The following is a 14,741-nucleotide window of genomic DNA, read 5'->3' on the forward strand; positions in this document are numbered from 1 at the left end:
TGCAATTTTGAGATTCAAGTTTTATTTACAAGTAAATTAAGACTGTCCCCTGTAGCCACTCATTTGGGGTGAGAAGAGCAATGTAAAGTAGTAGCTGCTGGCTCCACAGTGATGAGTCAGAGGAGTCCATGCCACTGTTTCTTTAAACGATGATTTTGTAATTAAAACGAAAAAAACAAAACACAAGACATGATTTCTTCATGTTGCATCTGTGAACGAAGTCAAAATAAAAATGACTTTTCGAAGCTCTAGTCTCTCATCACATGTGTGAGGTGACAGCCCCGCTCCCTGAGAGCGGCAGTCTCTGAGCAGAAGACTTAATACTCATCGAGAGTATCTGCCCGAGGGATGGACAGGCCTCGGTCCTTCAGGGCCTGCACTTTCAGCTTCTCCGCTTCCAGCTTGGCCTGCTGTTCCGCCCTCTGCTCTTCTAAGATTTCTTCAATAGACACTTGCTGGAGAGGTGTGTCACTCTCCTTTTCTAAGTCCTACAAAACAAGCGGGTTTGGAAAACTTCACCTCATGACCAAGAACAGAAAACATCATGGATCTAAAGGCAAATGGATTCCTGTATCGGGCTTGAGTTACCTTCCCTGCTCATGCCAGGGCACAGACACCTGTGCACAGGTAACCTTGTACGAAGAAAGGGCTGGCAACGCCCCACAGAGCACACGGGTGTGATTTACAGGAATCAGTGTCAGTGTGCGTAACAAGGCTTCAGTCTGTGCAAAGTCAAGCCTACGTGAGTTAAGAACTACTTTTCTTACAGTACTTCCCCAGCCCCAGGGAATCCAAGAGAGAAGTCGCTGAGGTCAAGGTAGCTTAGAATAAATTTTGTACTTACACACGGTCCAAGTCAGCCTAACTTCTGTGGCTGTTCTTTTTTTTTGCTAAGAAGTAAAAACATTGGTTCAAAGTAGCATCCCTGACCCCCAGCCTCCAAGCCAAAGGCCATCAATGGGCCCTCTGTTAACACAGGACTTCTTTCTCCCCCATGACAACTAGTCTTCCGGAGAAAACCTCAGCAAACCAGTTGGGTTAGTAAATCATTTTGGCCCCAACATTCTTCCCAAATATTGGCTACATTTCCCACTTAATATGGTAAAACATGCTAATATATTTATTTTTGAACACCTTAAACATCTGATAACCAACTTGATAATGCAGAATTTTGCTATAAAATGATCTATCTACCGACTGTTTCTTCTTCTTAAGAAGTTTATCTAGGTATCACTTGGTGTTTCTGTAACATGGAAAGCCTCTATGGACAGGGTACTCACATTTCTCATCCTCCTCTGACTTTTACCTACAAAATCTGGGAACACAACACAAACGCCACCTCTCCAGGCGTTCCAGCCTACCGCTGGATGCTAATCTGAAGGGGTGGCCAAGGCCTCGGAAGCCACAGTGGTGACACCGCAGATGGAGGACTCTCCCAGAGAGGTTAGAGCAAAAGCCACATAAATTCCATAAGCAAGCCCTGCCCTCAAAACTTAGCTGCATCCAGCAAAATATATATTATCAAGTGTGATCTTCCCTCACAGCCCATGGGCGGCAGAAGGGAAGACAATGTTCTTGGCTCCGTGTCCTACCTCCTGGACTTTCCAATGTTATGCGCTGAGCTATTCGTGTGGTTATGACAATGCTGTTACCCAACAATCAGCTTATTACTTAAGGCTGCGTGTCTCATTATCCTTGAGGTAGAAGCCAGGGACTTCACAAACAACAGTGTGTCTACAGAATGCAAGTGGTTTCCAGTTTTGAGTTTTCCTAGAATTGGTACACAACGTCTTCAAACAGACCATCGATTCACAGAACTGTGGAAGCAGTCCTGAACCATATTTCTTTAGTAATACCACTATAAAAAATTCTGCAGAATCTGAACCGTTAACATACAAAAAAGAGAGTACTCTTCTCCACGAAAGGGCTCCCAGGAAACAATGACACTTCAAGAATAAACACAAATTCTTCCCTTCACATACATCTACACAGGGCTGTGTCTATGCCAAGGTAACTGGCACAGAAAGCCTATCTGTGCTGTTTTCTCCTCTTCAATTGAAGCAGTGTGTGTGTGTGGTATTGTGACTTGAATCTTTCCCCTGATAGCAAAGTAATACATTTCCTCTCTAAAAGTTACATTCAGAAAAGTAAAAAAGAAAGAAAAAATAATCACCCACCATCCTACCTTCCAGATTGGCCAGTCCCTCTGAATGTACAGTCAGACAACGATCCTGACCCCCACATCCCAGGATACATACCATGGTGCTTTACATCAACCACATACAAAAAAACCAGCTACAGACCAAGCCGCTTCTCTCCAAAGACTTCTGTAAACCTGACTTAACATGTGGCTAGGGATTGGGAAATGCTACTGAAAACTTTAAAGATAAAATCAAGGTTTGACTTTCCTGGAAAACGCAATAATCAGAAGCACCCGGATCAAGTCAAAGATATTAAATAAGGCACTTTTAAAGTAAATGTTTCATGTAAACTGTGAAATCAAGTTTTATCTTCTTTAAAAATGTCTGAATAGTTCTAATATATATTTTGGAGTAGTTTTCTAATGGTTCACACACACACACTCACACCTACAGAAACACCACTTGAGAGGATTTAACTTTTCACTTGCCAGCTGGCTTTCCTCACAGATAATAGAAACCTCCTCCTTCTTGCCTGGGAGCTAAGAAGCCAAGTGAGGTTGAGTCCATTCTGAGAAAATTAAGAAAGGCTTCTTCTACAGTCACTCTTTCCCCCTGCCCCCTTTAAAAACACAGATATCATACTATACATGCCATGTGCCTTTCCCCCAAACCCAATTACCTTTATGTCATGAAAGACCATGTGTAGCCAACTGTTTAAATGACTACAAAGTATTCCAGTGTTAGTAAGCCATATTTCATTGGACTATTCTTGTCTCGCTAGGTATCAGGCTTCAATTTTCTTCTATTAAAGATATGAGAATAATCTACTAATGAACACATTTGTGTGGGACAGTGTTTTATATATATAATGGCTGCACTACTCAGCTCCTGGGATCTTAGTTCCCTGACCAGGGATTGAACCCTGGCCTCTGCGGGTGACAGTATGGAGTCCTAACCACTGGACTGCCAAGAAACTCCCATGTAGGACACTATTCTTTATGATACCAGGTAAAAATCAATGATATTTTACTGTTAACGGGATCAAAATCTTTAATATGCCAGGAGGCACTGAAACAAAGTTGACTCTTCTTTGGAGCTCTCCTTTTATAACATCCCTTTCTTAAGCTAATTTGGTGGTGTCCTGTGAGAAGCTGGGTCAAGGCGGAAAACATTTTTTCCTTCTTGAAAAGACAAAAAGAAACCTAACTGGCATGATTATCAAGAGCCATAGCAGCTTAACAGTTTTCACTTACTATTTCTCCTAGCAGGACCACATTTTCTCCTCTGACCACAAAAATCCCTCGAGGAATATCACCGTATTTCTTGCCCACGTGAATGCGCTCCACAGTCTGATGCAGCACTAAGTTAGCTACAAGTGTACCGGGAAGAAACAAAGACATTTAGTGCAAATTACTCTACAGGGAAAGGCCCACAACTCAGTCAGCTACCCTGAGTACAAACGACTAGCTGAACATGATTTTCAAACTTTCTAATTCTGGAAAAGGCTAAAATTTCAAACCATCTCGTCCTATTTCATTCAGACACACCACTTGGAGATTTTTAAACAACTGCAAATAGAGTACTTGGGATTATGTTGCACTAATACAAGAAGGATGGTGGAAATAAATGAAGAAAATTAAATTCCTTATGAGTTAATTGCTGATATCAACATGACTATAAGAAAATATGATAGGGCACTTGGAAAACTCTAAAGTCCAAAGAACTGCAGAAATAATCTTTTTTTCTTTTAGAAGGAAACATTTTTTCCTACTTTGTGCAGCTATGTATGTGTGATGATTTACCAAAGATTTAACTTTGTTTCAGTACGGATGACTCATTTAATCCAATGTAGGTATTCATGGATTATGATACAACAGTAATCTGTTTTTTTCCCCTTTGTCAGATGACTATAATTTGGTAATCTGAGAGTAACCTTAGTATTCATTACTTTCCCCTCATGTAGTCTGATGAATTTGACTTAAAGTTTAGAACCACAACCTGTGCAGAATAATTGCTTTTCTTCTTTCAGCTGGTACTGTTGTTGTCTTTGAAGAAACAGTACTATCATCTGTGATTCTTATAAATATTTCAATTATGTTGTTCTTCCTTAGGCGCAAAGCCACTGACCTAGCTAATGTCCAGCAAATGTTGACATGAACTGGAAGTTCCTCAAGACAGGAGCAAATATAAGGTCTCTTTAGAAAACACAAGAGACAGAATCAAGATTAAGACCTTGAGTCTGATGTATCCCAAAGTATAAAATCCTGAGCTTTATGTTGGGGGTACCTAAAAAGCTTCAGGAAAGGCCTCTGACCCACTTCTCATTGGACAGGGAGGGATTACCTTCAGGGCAGGAACTGCTTTGAAGAGTAGTCGCACCCAAGCCAATGTACAAATGAGCAGCCTTTTCAGTGGACTGACTGTATTTCTATCATCTGGCTCCCTCTAATGGGGAAAATAAAAAATAGTCCAAAACACTGTAATCACATGTTCTAGTAGTGAAAACCAGTTTTAGAAATAAAACATAAGCTTGTAAACACAAGCTTTCAAACCACCTAATTGTAATTTAGAAAACAATGATGTAGTGACTTAAAACAGTATTCATCATGCCAGGTACATGAAAAAAGTTGCAGATAAATAAACCTCAATACGAAACAGCACAAAAATACAGTGGGCAGCTCTTATCATCCAGAGTATGGGATGGAAAGAGCCATCATGGCTCTTATCATCATGGACTTATGTTAAGTCCATGAGTAATACATACCAAATTGATCAATGCTTCTCAAAAAGCCTATAAGTGTCCTTCCATCTCGAAGCAGGACCAAGTGCTTTTCTGGGGAGAGGAAAAGAGATCTTTAAAAAATGAACTGTTAGCTTCAGCCCGTTTACAGGGAAACAAAAACAGAGTTAATAGAAGATTAAGCTTTACCACTTCCTCTTACAGAGCATTTAAGGCAGAGTTCATTGAGAAACTAGAGGGACGACCACAGGAGCTGGGGATTAGTTTAGATGAGAAGATGGGTGGTGAAAAGACTCTAAGAGGGGCAGCAGAGCGGGGAAGGCCTGGGCACGAAATCAGGGGGCTCAAGGGAATGGATCCAGGTGCTGGTGCTTGACAGTTAAACCCTGTCAGCATCACGTCAGTTTCTATACCTGCCAATTTGGACATTTAATCTAGATGGTCTTTATGATCTTAATTTTCCAAAATTATTTCCCCCTCAACTTAGACAGAAAGTCTCTATTTCACACTCTGGAATCAGAGACGGTTTTAAATAAAAACAGTTAGCAAAGACATGTGAAATGAGGATGCTGATAATAAAACCAGAGCAAAAATTCAACAGAATGTATTGAGAGCTATGTGCTGTTCTGGGGCCTAGACATATAGTAGAGAATAAGACTCAGAGTCACCAACCTCATGAACTTATAAACCTGGTGGAGAAAAGCAAACACACTTTTAAAAATGACCTATGGTGATTAGTCTAGCAGAATAAAAACAAGATAGCAGAATAATATGAGAAAGGGAGGGGAAGAAGCTATAGAAGAGAGGGTGGTGGGGACTTCCCGGGTGGTCCAGTGGCTAAGACTCCACACTCCCAATGTAGAGGGCCCAGGAACAAGATCTCATATGCCACAACTAAGAGTGTGCATGCTGCGACTAAAGATACCGTGTGCTGCAACTAAGACCTGGTGTAGCCAAGTAAATAAACAAACATAGGGGGAAAAAAGAGAAGGTGGCTAGGGAAAACCTCTCTGAAGAGGTGACTCTGAGCCGACACTGAAGAATGACAGTAAGCCAGTCACTAGAATAGCTAGCAAAAAATCACTTATTCGTCTTGAATGCCATGCATAAAGTACTTTCTACATGCAGAACTTGGACCATAAAGAACGCTGAACACCAAAGAACTGATGCAAGACTCTGAAGAGTCCCTTAGGCAGCAAGGACATCAAACCAGTCAATCCTAAAGGAAATCGACCCTGAATATTCATTGGAAGGACTGATGCTGAAGCTCTGATACTTTGGCCACCTGATGCAAAGAGCTGACTCAATGGAAAAGACCCTGATGCTGGGAAAGACTGAGGGCAAGAGGAGAAGGGGCAAGAGAGGATGAGATGGTTGGATGGCATTATCAACACAATGGACATGAGTTTGAGCAAACTCTGGGAGACAGTGAAAGACAGGGGAGCCTGGTGTGTTATAGTCCATGGGGTTCTAATGAGTTGGTCAGGACTGAGTGACTGAGCAACAACAAGATGCAGAACAGTGCAATAAGACAGTGAGTCTTTCCTGAAGGAATTTATAGGCTTTTTTTGGGCTATAATTAAGTACCACAAGAGGGCGAATCTTAATTACATGAGAGTGAGAGAAACTGTATCTAGCTGGAGGTATCTTAGTTGGACCTTAAAGTGAAAGTGAGATGGATGAAACTGGAGCCCATCATACAGAGTGAAGTAAGCCAGAAAGATAAAGACCAATACAGTATACTAACGCATATATATGGAATTTAGAAAGATGGTAACGATAACCCTATATGCAAAACAGAAAAAGAAACAGATGTACAGAACAGAATTTTGGACTCTGTGGGAGAAGGCGAGGGTGGGGTGTTTCAAGAGAACAGCATCGAAACATGTATATTATCTAGGGTGAAACAGATCACCAGCCCAGGCTGGATGCATGAGACAAGTGCTCGGGCCTGGTACACTGGGAAGACCCAGAGGAATCGGGTGGAGAGGAAGGTGGGAGGGGGGATCGGGATGAGGAATACATGTAAATCCATGGCTGATTCATGTCAATGTATGACAAAAACCACTACAATATTGTAAAGTAATTAGCCTCCAACTAATAAATGGGGGGGGGGGGGAAAGTGAAAGTGAAGTTGCTCAGTTGTGTCCAACTCTTGGCGACCCCATGGACTGTAGCTTACCAGACTCCTCTGTCCATGGGATTTTCCAGGCAAGAGTACTGGAGTGGGTTGCCATTGCCTTCTCCAATGGACCTTAAAAGGTAGATAATTTTTGGCCATGGGAAGAGTGACAGGGACTGGGAAGAGTGACAGGGTCTGGGAAGAGGAGGGAAATCTGTAATTTAGGCAGAAGAAAAGGGAGCTGTGTATCCAAATGTGTGGCTAAAAGTTGAGGGTGTGAAGGGAATAGGAGATGAAGTCAGAAAAGTACTGGGAGCAGGCTGAGTTTGGATGTGACTTCATGGGGAACAAGACAACTCTGAAGATTCAACTGGCAGAAGAGAGAGAATGGTTTTGAGGCTATGACCAGAGTCTGAGACATGAAGAAGAGACCTGAACCAGGGCAGAGAAGGGAAAGGATGAGAGGATCAAGACACTGCAGTTATAAGGGATGGAATTGGTCAACCAAGTGCGTTTGTATATGTGGATATGTGTGTGAGAGAGTGGGAAGCTGAAGAGATGGGTTAAAGATGATGCAGGAATTTTGAGTCATCCTGTCAGGGAGGACCATGTACCAAAAGTTAGGAGTGAAAGAAGCAAGATCCCGTGGAAGGTGTTTTGTTGTTGTGATTTTCAAGTGGTATCAAGACACCTGTGCAGAAACATCAGCTCCAACTGGAGATGTTAAGACTGGAAGGCCAAAGAAGTCTGGATCAGAGCAATTTTCAGTATGTCCACAAAGAGGTGATATCATTATTAAAGTCCAGGAATTCTTCTAGAGATTTAAATAAAGCTGCGGCCAAAGATGGAACCTAGGAGTCCATTTATTTTAGGAAACAATAACTGTTGCAGAGATAAGAAAATCAAGTACCAGTGTTGCAGAAATCAAGAAAATGAAGAATCATATGATAATGGTATCAGTGTGCCAAAAAGAGGAAAGAATGCATTAGACAGATGTCTTTTAAGATTGCAGTTTCAGTAGTGTGTTGACAAAAAAATCTGATTGCAGGGTGATAGAGGTGGTCTACTCCAGGTAGCCAGGAAATAAGAGTTAAAATGGGAGAGGATTTAAGAGGTTTGGGGGTACAGATGTGAAAAAAGGAATGGGAATTTGATGGTGAAATATAACTGAAAAAAAAAATATGACAGACAAGAACATACATGAGGGGGAGCAAGAGATATGAGAGAAAAAGGCTATTAATGCATTCCAGAAGCAGCTGGAAGGAAAGAGAAATAAGACACAGACTGAAAGGGAGGAATACTTCCAGCTGAGATGAGAGGATGGGTGAAAATACAGAAAGACTGAGGAGAGAGGATGAAACTGTGTGTGTGTGTTGCAGTGAAGGCTGCATATGAAATGATTTGAAACCGCTCAGTAAAGGAGGGGCTTGGAATCTGCAAAAAACAGGTTAGAGACTTGAGAAAAACAATTATTTTTAGTAGAATGGCAGGATGTGCTAGGGATCTCAAATAACTCAGACACATAACAAGAGAGGTGAGGGCACCATCCTCAGACAACTAGAATTAAAGATTTCATTACACGTTACAGACAGGCCTGTACAGTGGTTATCCACACATAAATTTGATCCAAGCTACACTACATTCCCTTCAGTAGCAAAATCACTAATTTGGATCTAAAAAGTGATTTCAGATGATAGCAAGAGGATTTCATCACAAATTCACTCTCTACATACACAGTAACTGCAGATTGCTCAACTTGTTTGGAACTGTGTGTAACTGTTTCGCAGCAATTACAAGTTAATGAGACAGATCACACAATTGGCACAACTTTAAAAAATGTTGTTTTAGGTGTAACTCACAGATGAGAGTTTGGAAAAAGGAAAGACAACTGATACAACCGAGCTCTTCTTCAGGATAGTGACTGGAAATAAGGGAGGCCTTAACAGCAAAAGAAAACTAAAGGAAGAAAAAAAGTAAGTTTGAAGTGACTCAGTCTTTCTGGAAAAGTCACTACCTAGCCTGAAAAGCTAAATACTCCCAAACGGTAAAAGACTGCAAACGGCCACACAGTATAAACCCTAAGTTTAGTGCTAATTAAGTCCAACTGATGTTGTATTCGGAGAAGTCAATGGCACCCCACTCCAGTACTCTTGCCTGGAAAATCCCATGGACGGAGGAGCCTGGTAGTGCGGTCCATAGGGTCGCTAAGAGTCGGACACGACTGAGCGACTTCACTTTCACTTTTCACTTTCATGCTCTGGAGAAGGAAATGGCAACCCACTCCAGCGTTCTTGCCTGAAGAATCCCAAGGACGGGGGAGCCTGGTGGGCTGCCGTCTTTGGGGTCGCACAGAGTCGGCCACGGCTGAAGCGACTTAGCACCAGCAGCAGCAGCTGTTCTATTACTATTTTCGTTTCTGCAAGAATCCTTTCTCTAAGAATTCTCATTCATCCACCCAGTAATCACCTGATATTTCGAAATACCACAGGTGAGAGACAATGGACCGGGGAAACGGTAACCTTCACATATGAGCTTCTGCAGCTGCATCCCTGAAAAGCAGAAATGAATTCTACAGCTTGCCCAGGGGACCGGTGGAAGCTGCGAGAGGCGGGGTACAGGGAGTAGGCGAGAAAGTGGCAAACGGTGTGTCCCGTGACTCAGGCATTCTCCGGAGGATGCCAACGCCGAACGTCCAGAACTGCACTAAAAAACCGCCCCTGGCCCGGGCTCATTCTATCAGCTTCCTCCTTAAGAGGCACCCTCTTGGGAGGAAGGGTCTCACCCCAGACTCCACTCTGAGGAGATGAACTACTCACTGTCGATGTCCTCGATGAGGCTGGCGGTGCCGGGCATATAGTTCATTTTGAGTAGAGACAGAGCTGCAGTGTATAGCGGCGGTGGGCCAGCGCGTCCCACACCTGCTTCCTCCTTACCGCGATCGCCGCCTCTGCGGGACCGGGACAGGAACCCGGACCCGGACCAACGCCGCCGCCCCGGCTTTCAGTAGCCGGGGCCTGCAGGAAACGCCGCCATGTCGCCCCACCCACTTCCGGCATCACGTGCCCGCCCTCAGGAAGAGGTGGGACCGTTCATGTGGTTACCCCCGCCCCGGGATACCTTTTCCATATCCCTGACGGGGAAGAGGAGTCTAGACTGCACGGACAGTGCGGAGGTGTGTTCTCCCTTTTAGGAACGCTTGTTCTCCTGCTTCCTAGACCCCAGAGTCACGGACACCGCCCTCGGCCTCTCAGGACGCGGAAGCGGAGGGGGGCGGGATCCGGCCTAGGATTGGCTGTTGCAGGCCGACCCCCTTTCCCTGCGGTCCATTCGCGCTCCCCCGCCGGCGCCTGCGCGGTGGGCCGGCTGTGGGGGGCGGGGGGGCGGGAAGCGGCTGGGGGCGGCAGAGCCCATGTCGGCCTTGAGGCGCTCGGGCTACGGCCCCAGTGACGGCCCGTCTTATGGCCGCTACTACGGGCCTGGGGGTGGAGATGTGCCGGTGCACCCGCCTCCGCCCATCTACCCCCCGCGCCCCGAGCCTCCCCAGCCTCCCATTTCCTGGCGGGGGCGCGGGGGCGGCCCGGCGGAGACCACCTGGCCGGGGGAAGGCGGAGGAGGCGATGGCTACTACGCGTCTGGAGGCGCCTGGTCAGAGCCGGGTCGTGCTGGCGGAGGCCACCAGGTGAGCTTTGCGCCACCGGTCCCCGGGGTGGGGTGGGGGGGTCTGATAGGGGAGTCTTTGGGGGTGAGGGCCATTGGGATTGATACAGCTCCCAAGAGTTCGTAATGAATTGGGTTTCGTGCGTTTTCCTATTACGGCTTTGGAGAGACAAGAGACTAGGATCGTGGGTGGGGGTATATGCTTGTGTTTTCTCTACCCCTCCTGTTGTGCTTCAGCCGTAATAAATGTCTTCTTACCAGGAAAAAAAAAGTCTGCGCTGAACCTGCTAAGCTGAGTAGAAGGCTGTGAATCTCTCATCTGGGGGACGAGGTTGGGCTGGACTGACCTGGCTTTGCTTTTCCAATCCTAACAATTTATCCTGCGTGGTTCGTGGGGGCCGGCTCTCTCCGAGGAGGGAGGTGGCCGCAGCCCCCTCCCGCTGGGAAGGAACGCGAAGGAAAGGGAGGGACCTGGGCATTTAGCCCTTTGCCCCTAAAGCATCGCCCGGCATTGAATCACCGATCATCATTAGTGTTGGAAAGCACCTATCCGTGGGTTGTATATAATCTTAACGGTGACTGCGACGTAGATGTCATCACAGCGTCCCCGTTTTACGATGGAAGAACTACTGGCCGTGAAAGGTTAACTCACTTGCTCAATATATTCAGACCTCTGACATTTTATTTTGTGTCGTCGTGCCGGAAATATACTTCTGTTTTGTTAATGCAATATTCTTCGTAGAGGATTACAGTTCTATGGTGAGGGCACACCTCTTCTTGTCTTCAGGAATTATAACATTCTCATTGGTTGAAATTTAATAATGAAATTCCCAGACATTGCTGGTGGAAATGTAAAATGGTTCAGTGTTTTGGAAAACGGTTTGGCAGTTCGTAAAAACGTTAAGTGTACTGTTAGCAAGCCTGCTGCTAGATATATACCCAAGAGAACTGAAAACATGTCCAAATAAGAACCTGTACACACATGTTCATAGCAACGTTATTTATAATAGCCAAAAAAGGGAAATATCCCAAATGCTCATCAACTGAAGAATTGATAAAAATAGTATATTTGTACCCCTGGAGGGGATGGCAACCCCCTCCAGTATTATTGCTTGGAGAATCCCCATGGACAGAGGAGCCTGGAGGGTTACAGCCCATAGGATCGTGAAGAGTCAGACAGCATTGAACGAACGACCAAGCACAGCACAGCACAGGGTATTTATGCAATGAAATTGTTTAGCCATGGAAAGTAATGAAGTACTGAGACATTCTGTAAATGGATGAACGTTGAACATATGCTACATGGATGAAGACAAAGACCAAATATTGTGTGAATCCATTTTTTGGAAAAATCCAGGATATAGAAATTTGTAGAAAAATTTGTTTCCAGGGGCTGTGGACCTGGGGATATTGAGGCAGATAGATAAAGGGTATGGAGTTCCCTTTGGGGATGATGAAAATATTCTGGATTTAATGACGATAGCTGCACAGGTCTGAGTATATTAAAACCATGAATTGTACACTTTAAAAGGGTGAGTTTTATGGTATGTTAGATCTTTAAAAAAATTGTATGAGAAAAAACATGTAGTGAGAGGTTAATTATTAAGAACGGTCCATAATTTCTATGTCTAAATCTGGAATAAGGAGCTGTGGGATTTTGGTCCCATGACGGAGTAGCGTGATGAAATACTTGGTCTGTAAGTAGGCAAACTAGACTGAGGCTCACTTGAAGGGATAGAGGGGAGGCCCGCTGAGCGGAAGACTCTGCCTGGACTTGCTGTGGCATCAAAACAAAACTATGTTTTGTTTTTGTTTTTGGTTAGGGTGAGAGAGGACTTCCTAGGTGCCTCAGCAGTAAAGAATTCGATCCCTGGGTCGGGAAAGTCCCCTGGAGAAGGAAATGGCAACCCACTCCAGTGTTCTTGCCTGGGAAATCCCATGGACAGAAGAGCCTAGCAGGCTACAGTCCGTGGGGTCACAAAAGGGTTGGACATGACTTTGTGACTTTTTTTTAAGGTTAGGGAAGTTAAGATCTCAGTGTCGTGCAGGGAGTTGGAGGTTAAGGTGGAGAACAGGTGTGCACGCAAGTGGGTGATGGTGCTGGAGGGGTGGAGGATAAAGCTGGGATGTGTGATGGGCATTTGTCAATCATTTCAAGAGTTTTTCAGGCAGATATTTCTGAAACTCAAAAAGTATCGGATGATAATTTCTTAGGTAGCAGTAGGAAACTCATACAAAAAATAAACGTGATGTCCTACATACTGCAAATGTTTTTTCTAAATTTGTGGCTTGTCTTTTGACTTTTTTGTGGTTTTTGACATATGTTTTGCATTTTTATATAGCCAAACATGTCAGACTTAAAAAAGGTATAGGAACCCTTTACAACCGTACTCTAAAACTGTGGGCCATGGACCAGAAGCTTCAACTTTGCTAGGGGGCTCTTAGAAGTGCAGACTCTTTCCTCCTCCATGCTTACTGCTGCTGCAGATTAATAAGATCCTCAGGTGAAGCATATGCATATCATGTTTGAGAAGCGTTGCACAACGGAATTGAACGTGTTGAGATGAGGTTGCTCTGAACCATTACAAAGGCTTGACTCTATATTAATGTATTTAAATATGGCAGGAGAAAAATGGAGAACCTCTTACTGTTTTCTTTTCTTTTTTTACTTTGTTAGCTAGACTTGCAGCACTGTAGTTTGATTCCTAAGCTTGCAGCACATACATCTGACCTAGGAGCTTGTTGGAAATGCTGTATCTCAGGCCCTGCCCAAAGCTTTTAACAAGACATCACTTTGCCGACAGAGGTTTGTCTAGTCAAAGCTGTGGTTTTTCAAGTAGTCATGTACAGAAGTGAGAGCTGAACCAAAAAGAAGGCTGAGCACCGAAGAATTGATGCTTTCGAACTGAAGTGCTGGAAAAGATTCTTGAGAGTCCCTTGGACAGCAAGGAGATCAAACCAGTCAATCCTAAAGGAAATCAACCCTGAATATTCACTGGAAAGACTGATGCTGAAGCTGACACTCCAATGCTTTGGCCACCTGATGCCAAGAGCCAACTCATTGGAAAAGACCATGATGCTGGGGAAATTTAAGGGCAAGAGAGAAGGGGATGACAGAGGATGAGATGGTTGGATGGTATCATCAATGGACATGAGTTAGAGCAAGCTCCAGGAGATAGTGAAGGACAGAGAAGCCTGGTGTGCTGCAGTCATGGGGTTGCGAAGAGTTGGACATGGCTGAGTGACTGAACAACAACTGGGTGATTCACATGTTCCCCAAGAACAAGTCATCTGAGAGAGTGCCAAGATAGACGGAAGCTGGAAGCCGCAGCCTCTTATAACCTCATCTTGGTAGTGATACACCTTCACTGATGCCGTACATTACTAGTCACGGAGACTGACCCTGGTACAGTGTGGGAGGCATCTTCACTCAGATGTGCATACAGAAGGCAGGGGTCATTGGGAGTCATCTTGCAGGATGGTTACAATGGGAGGGTTTGGGGAGACAGCTCAGGTTAGGCTCCCAAATTAGGTCAGAAAAGAAAACGGCATGTGTTTGAACATGTCTGAATGTAAATAGGTTTTTTCCTCAACATTTTATTATAAATATTTTCAAACATAGAAAAGTTGTAATTGTACGTGAAGACCCACATACCCACTACCTAGATTTTAGTAGCATTTATTACATTTGTCACGTCTGTCTATCTTATTTTTTGTTTGTGTTTTATAGTGAGTTACATAGATTGAAAAGACATTTTCAAAGGTGTGTATCAATTGGAAGTGAGGATTGCAGGAGAAACAGAAGGATTCTGAATTTTTGGTATTTCCTAGGATTAACAAGGAAGAACAGATTTTTATGGGAAGATGTGGTTTAGTTTTGTACCGAAGAACTAGGGATCATTTCTTTTCAAAAAACGATGTTGATTTGTTTGGCTGCATCAGGTCTTAGTTGGGGCATGTGGGATCTTTGTTGCATCGTGTGGGATTGTTTGTTGCGGTGTGGATGTGAGATCTTAATTCCACAGCCAGGGATGGAACCCCCTTTGCCTGTATTACAAGTGGATTCTTAACCACTGGACAA

General features: G+C 44.1%; 2 protein-coding genes across 4 annotated transcripts in view; one reads left to right on the forward strand and one right to left on the reverse strand.

The window, feature by feature from the left end:
- Positions 1 to 10,070, reverse strand: LSM1 (LSM1 homolog, mRNA degradation associated). The gene is made up of 4 exons (XM_061134594.1): positions 9,820 to 10,070; positions 4,906 to 4,974; positions 3,395 to 3,510; positions 1 to 488 (listed from the first exon to the last, which is right to left on the reverse strand). The coding sequence occupies exons 1-4, from the start codon at positions 9,863 to 9,865 to the stop codon at positions 318 to 320; spliced, it is 402 nt and encodes a 133-aa protein (XP_060990577.1). The 5' UTR covers positions 9,866 to 10,070; the 3' UTR covers positions 1 to 317.
- The window catches only part of BAG4 (BAG cochaperone 4), a 23,033-nt gene continuing 18,272 nt past the window's right edge, over positions 9,981 to 14,741 (forward strand). Inside the window, exon 1 of one of the 3 annotated variants that reach the window (XM_061134593.1) lies at positions 9,981 to 10,175. In XM_061134593.1, coding sequence (XP_060990576.1) covers positions 10,035 to 10,175 — 141 coding nt within the window. In that variant the 5' untranslated portion in view covers positions 9,981 to 10,034. Of the gene's footprint in view, positions 10,683 to 14,741 lie in introns of all 3 variants that reach the window. The other 2 variants (XM_061134591.1, XM_061134590.1) reach the window with 2 other exon arrangements.

This window comes from Dama dama, chromosome 32, assembly GCF_033118175.1.
Source record: "Dama dama isolate Ldn47 chromosome 32, ASM3311817v1, whole genome shotgun sequence".
Lineage (NCBI taxonomy): Eukaryota > Metazoa > Chordata > Mammalia > Artiodactyla > Cervidae > Dama > Dama dama.

Coding starts and splice junctions, on each gene's coding strand:
- LSM1 (XM_061134594.1), bottom strand. CDS start 9,865: ATGAACTATATGCCCGGCACCGCCAGCCTCATCGAGGACATCGACA. Junction 3,511..4,905: donor GAGAAGCATTGATCAATTTG/GTATGTATTACT, acceptor GTACACTTGTAG/CTAACTTAGTGCTGCATCAG. Junction 489..3,394: donor TGGTCCTGCTAGGAGAAATA/GTAAGTGAAAAC, acceptor CTTGTTTTGTAG/GACTTAGAAAAGGAGAGTGA.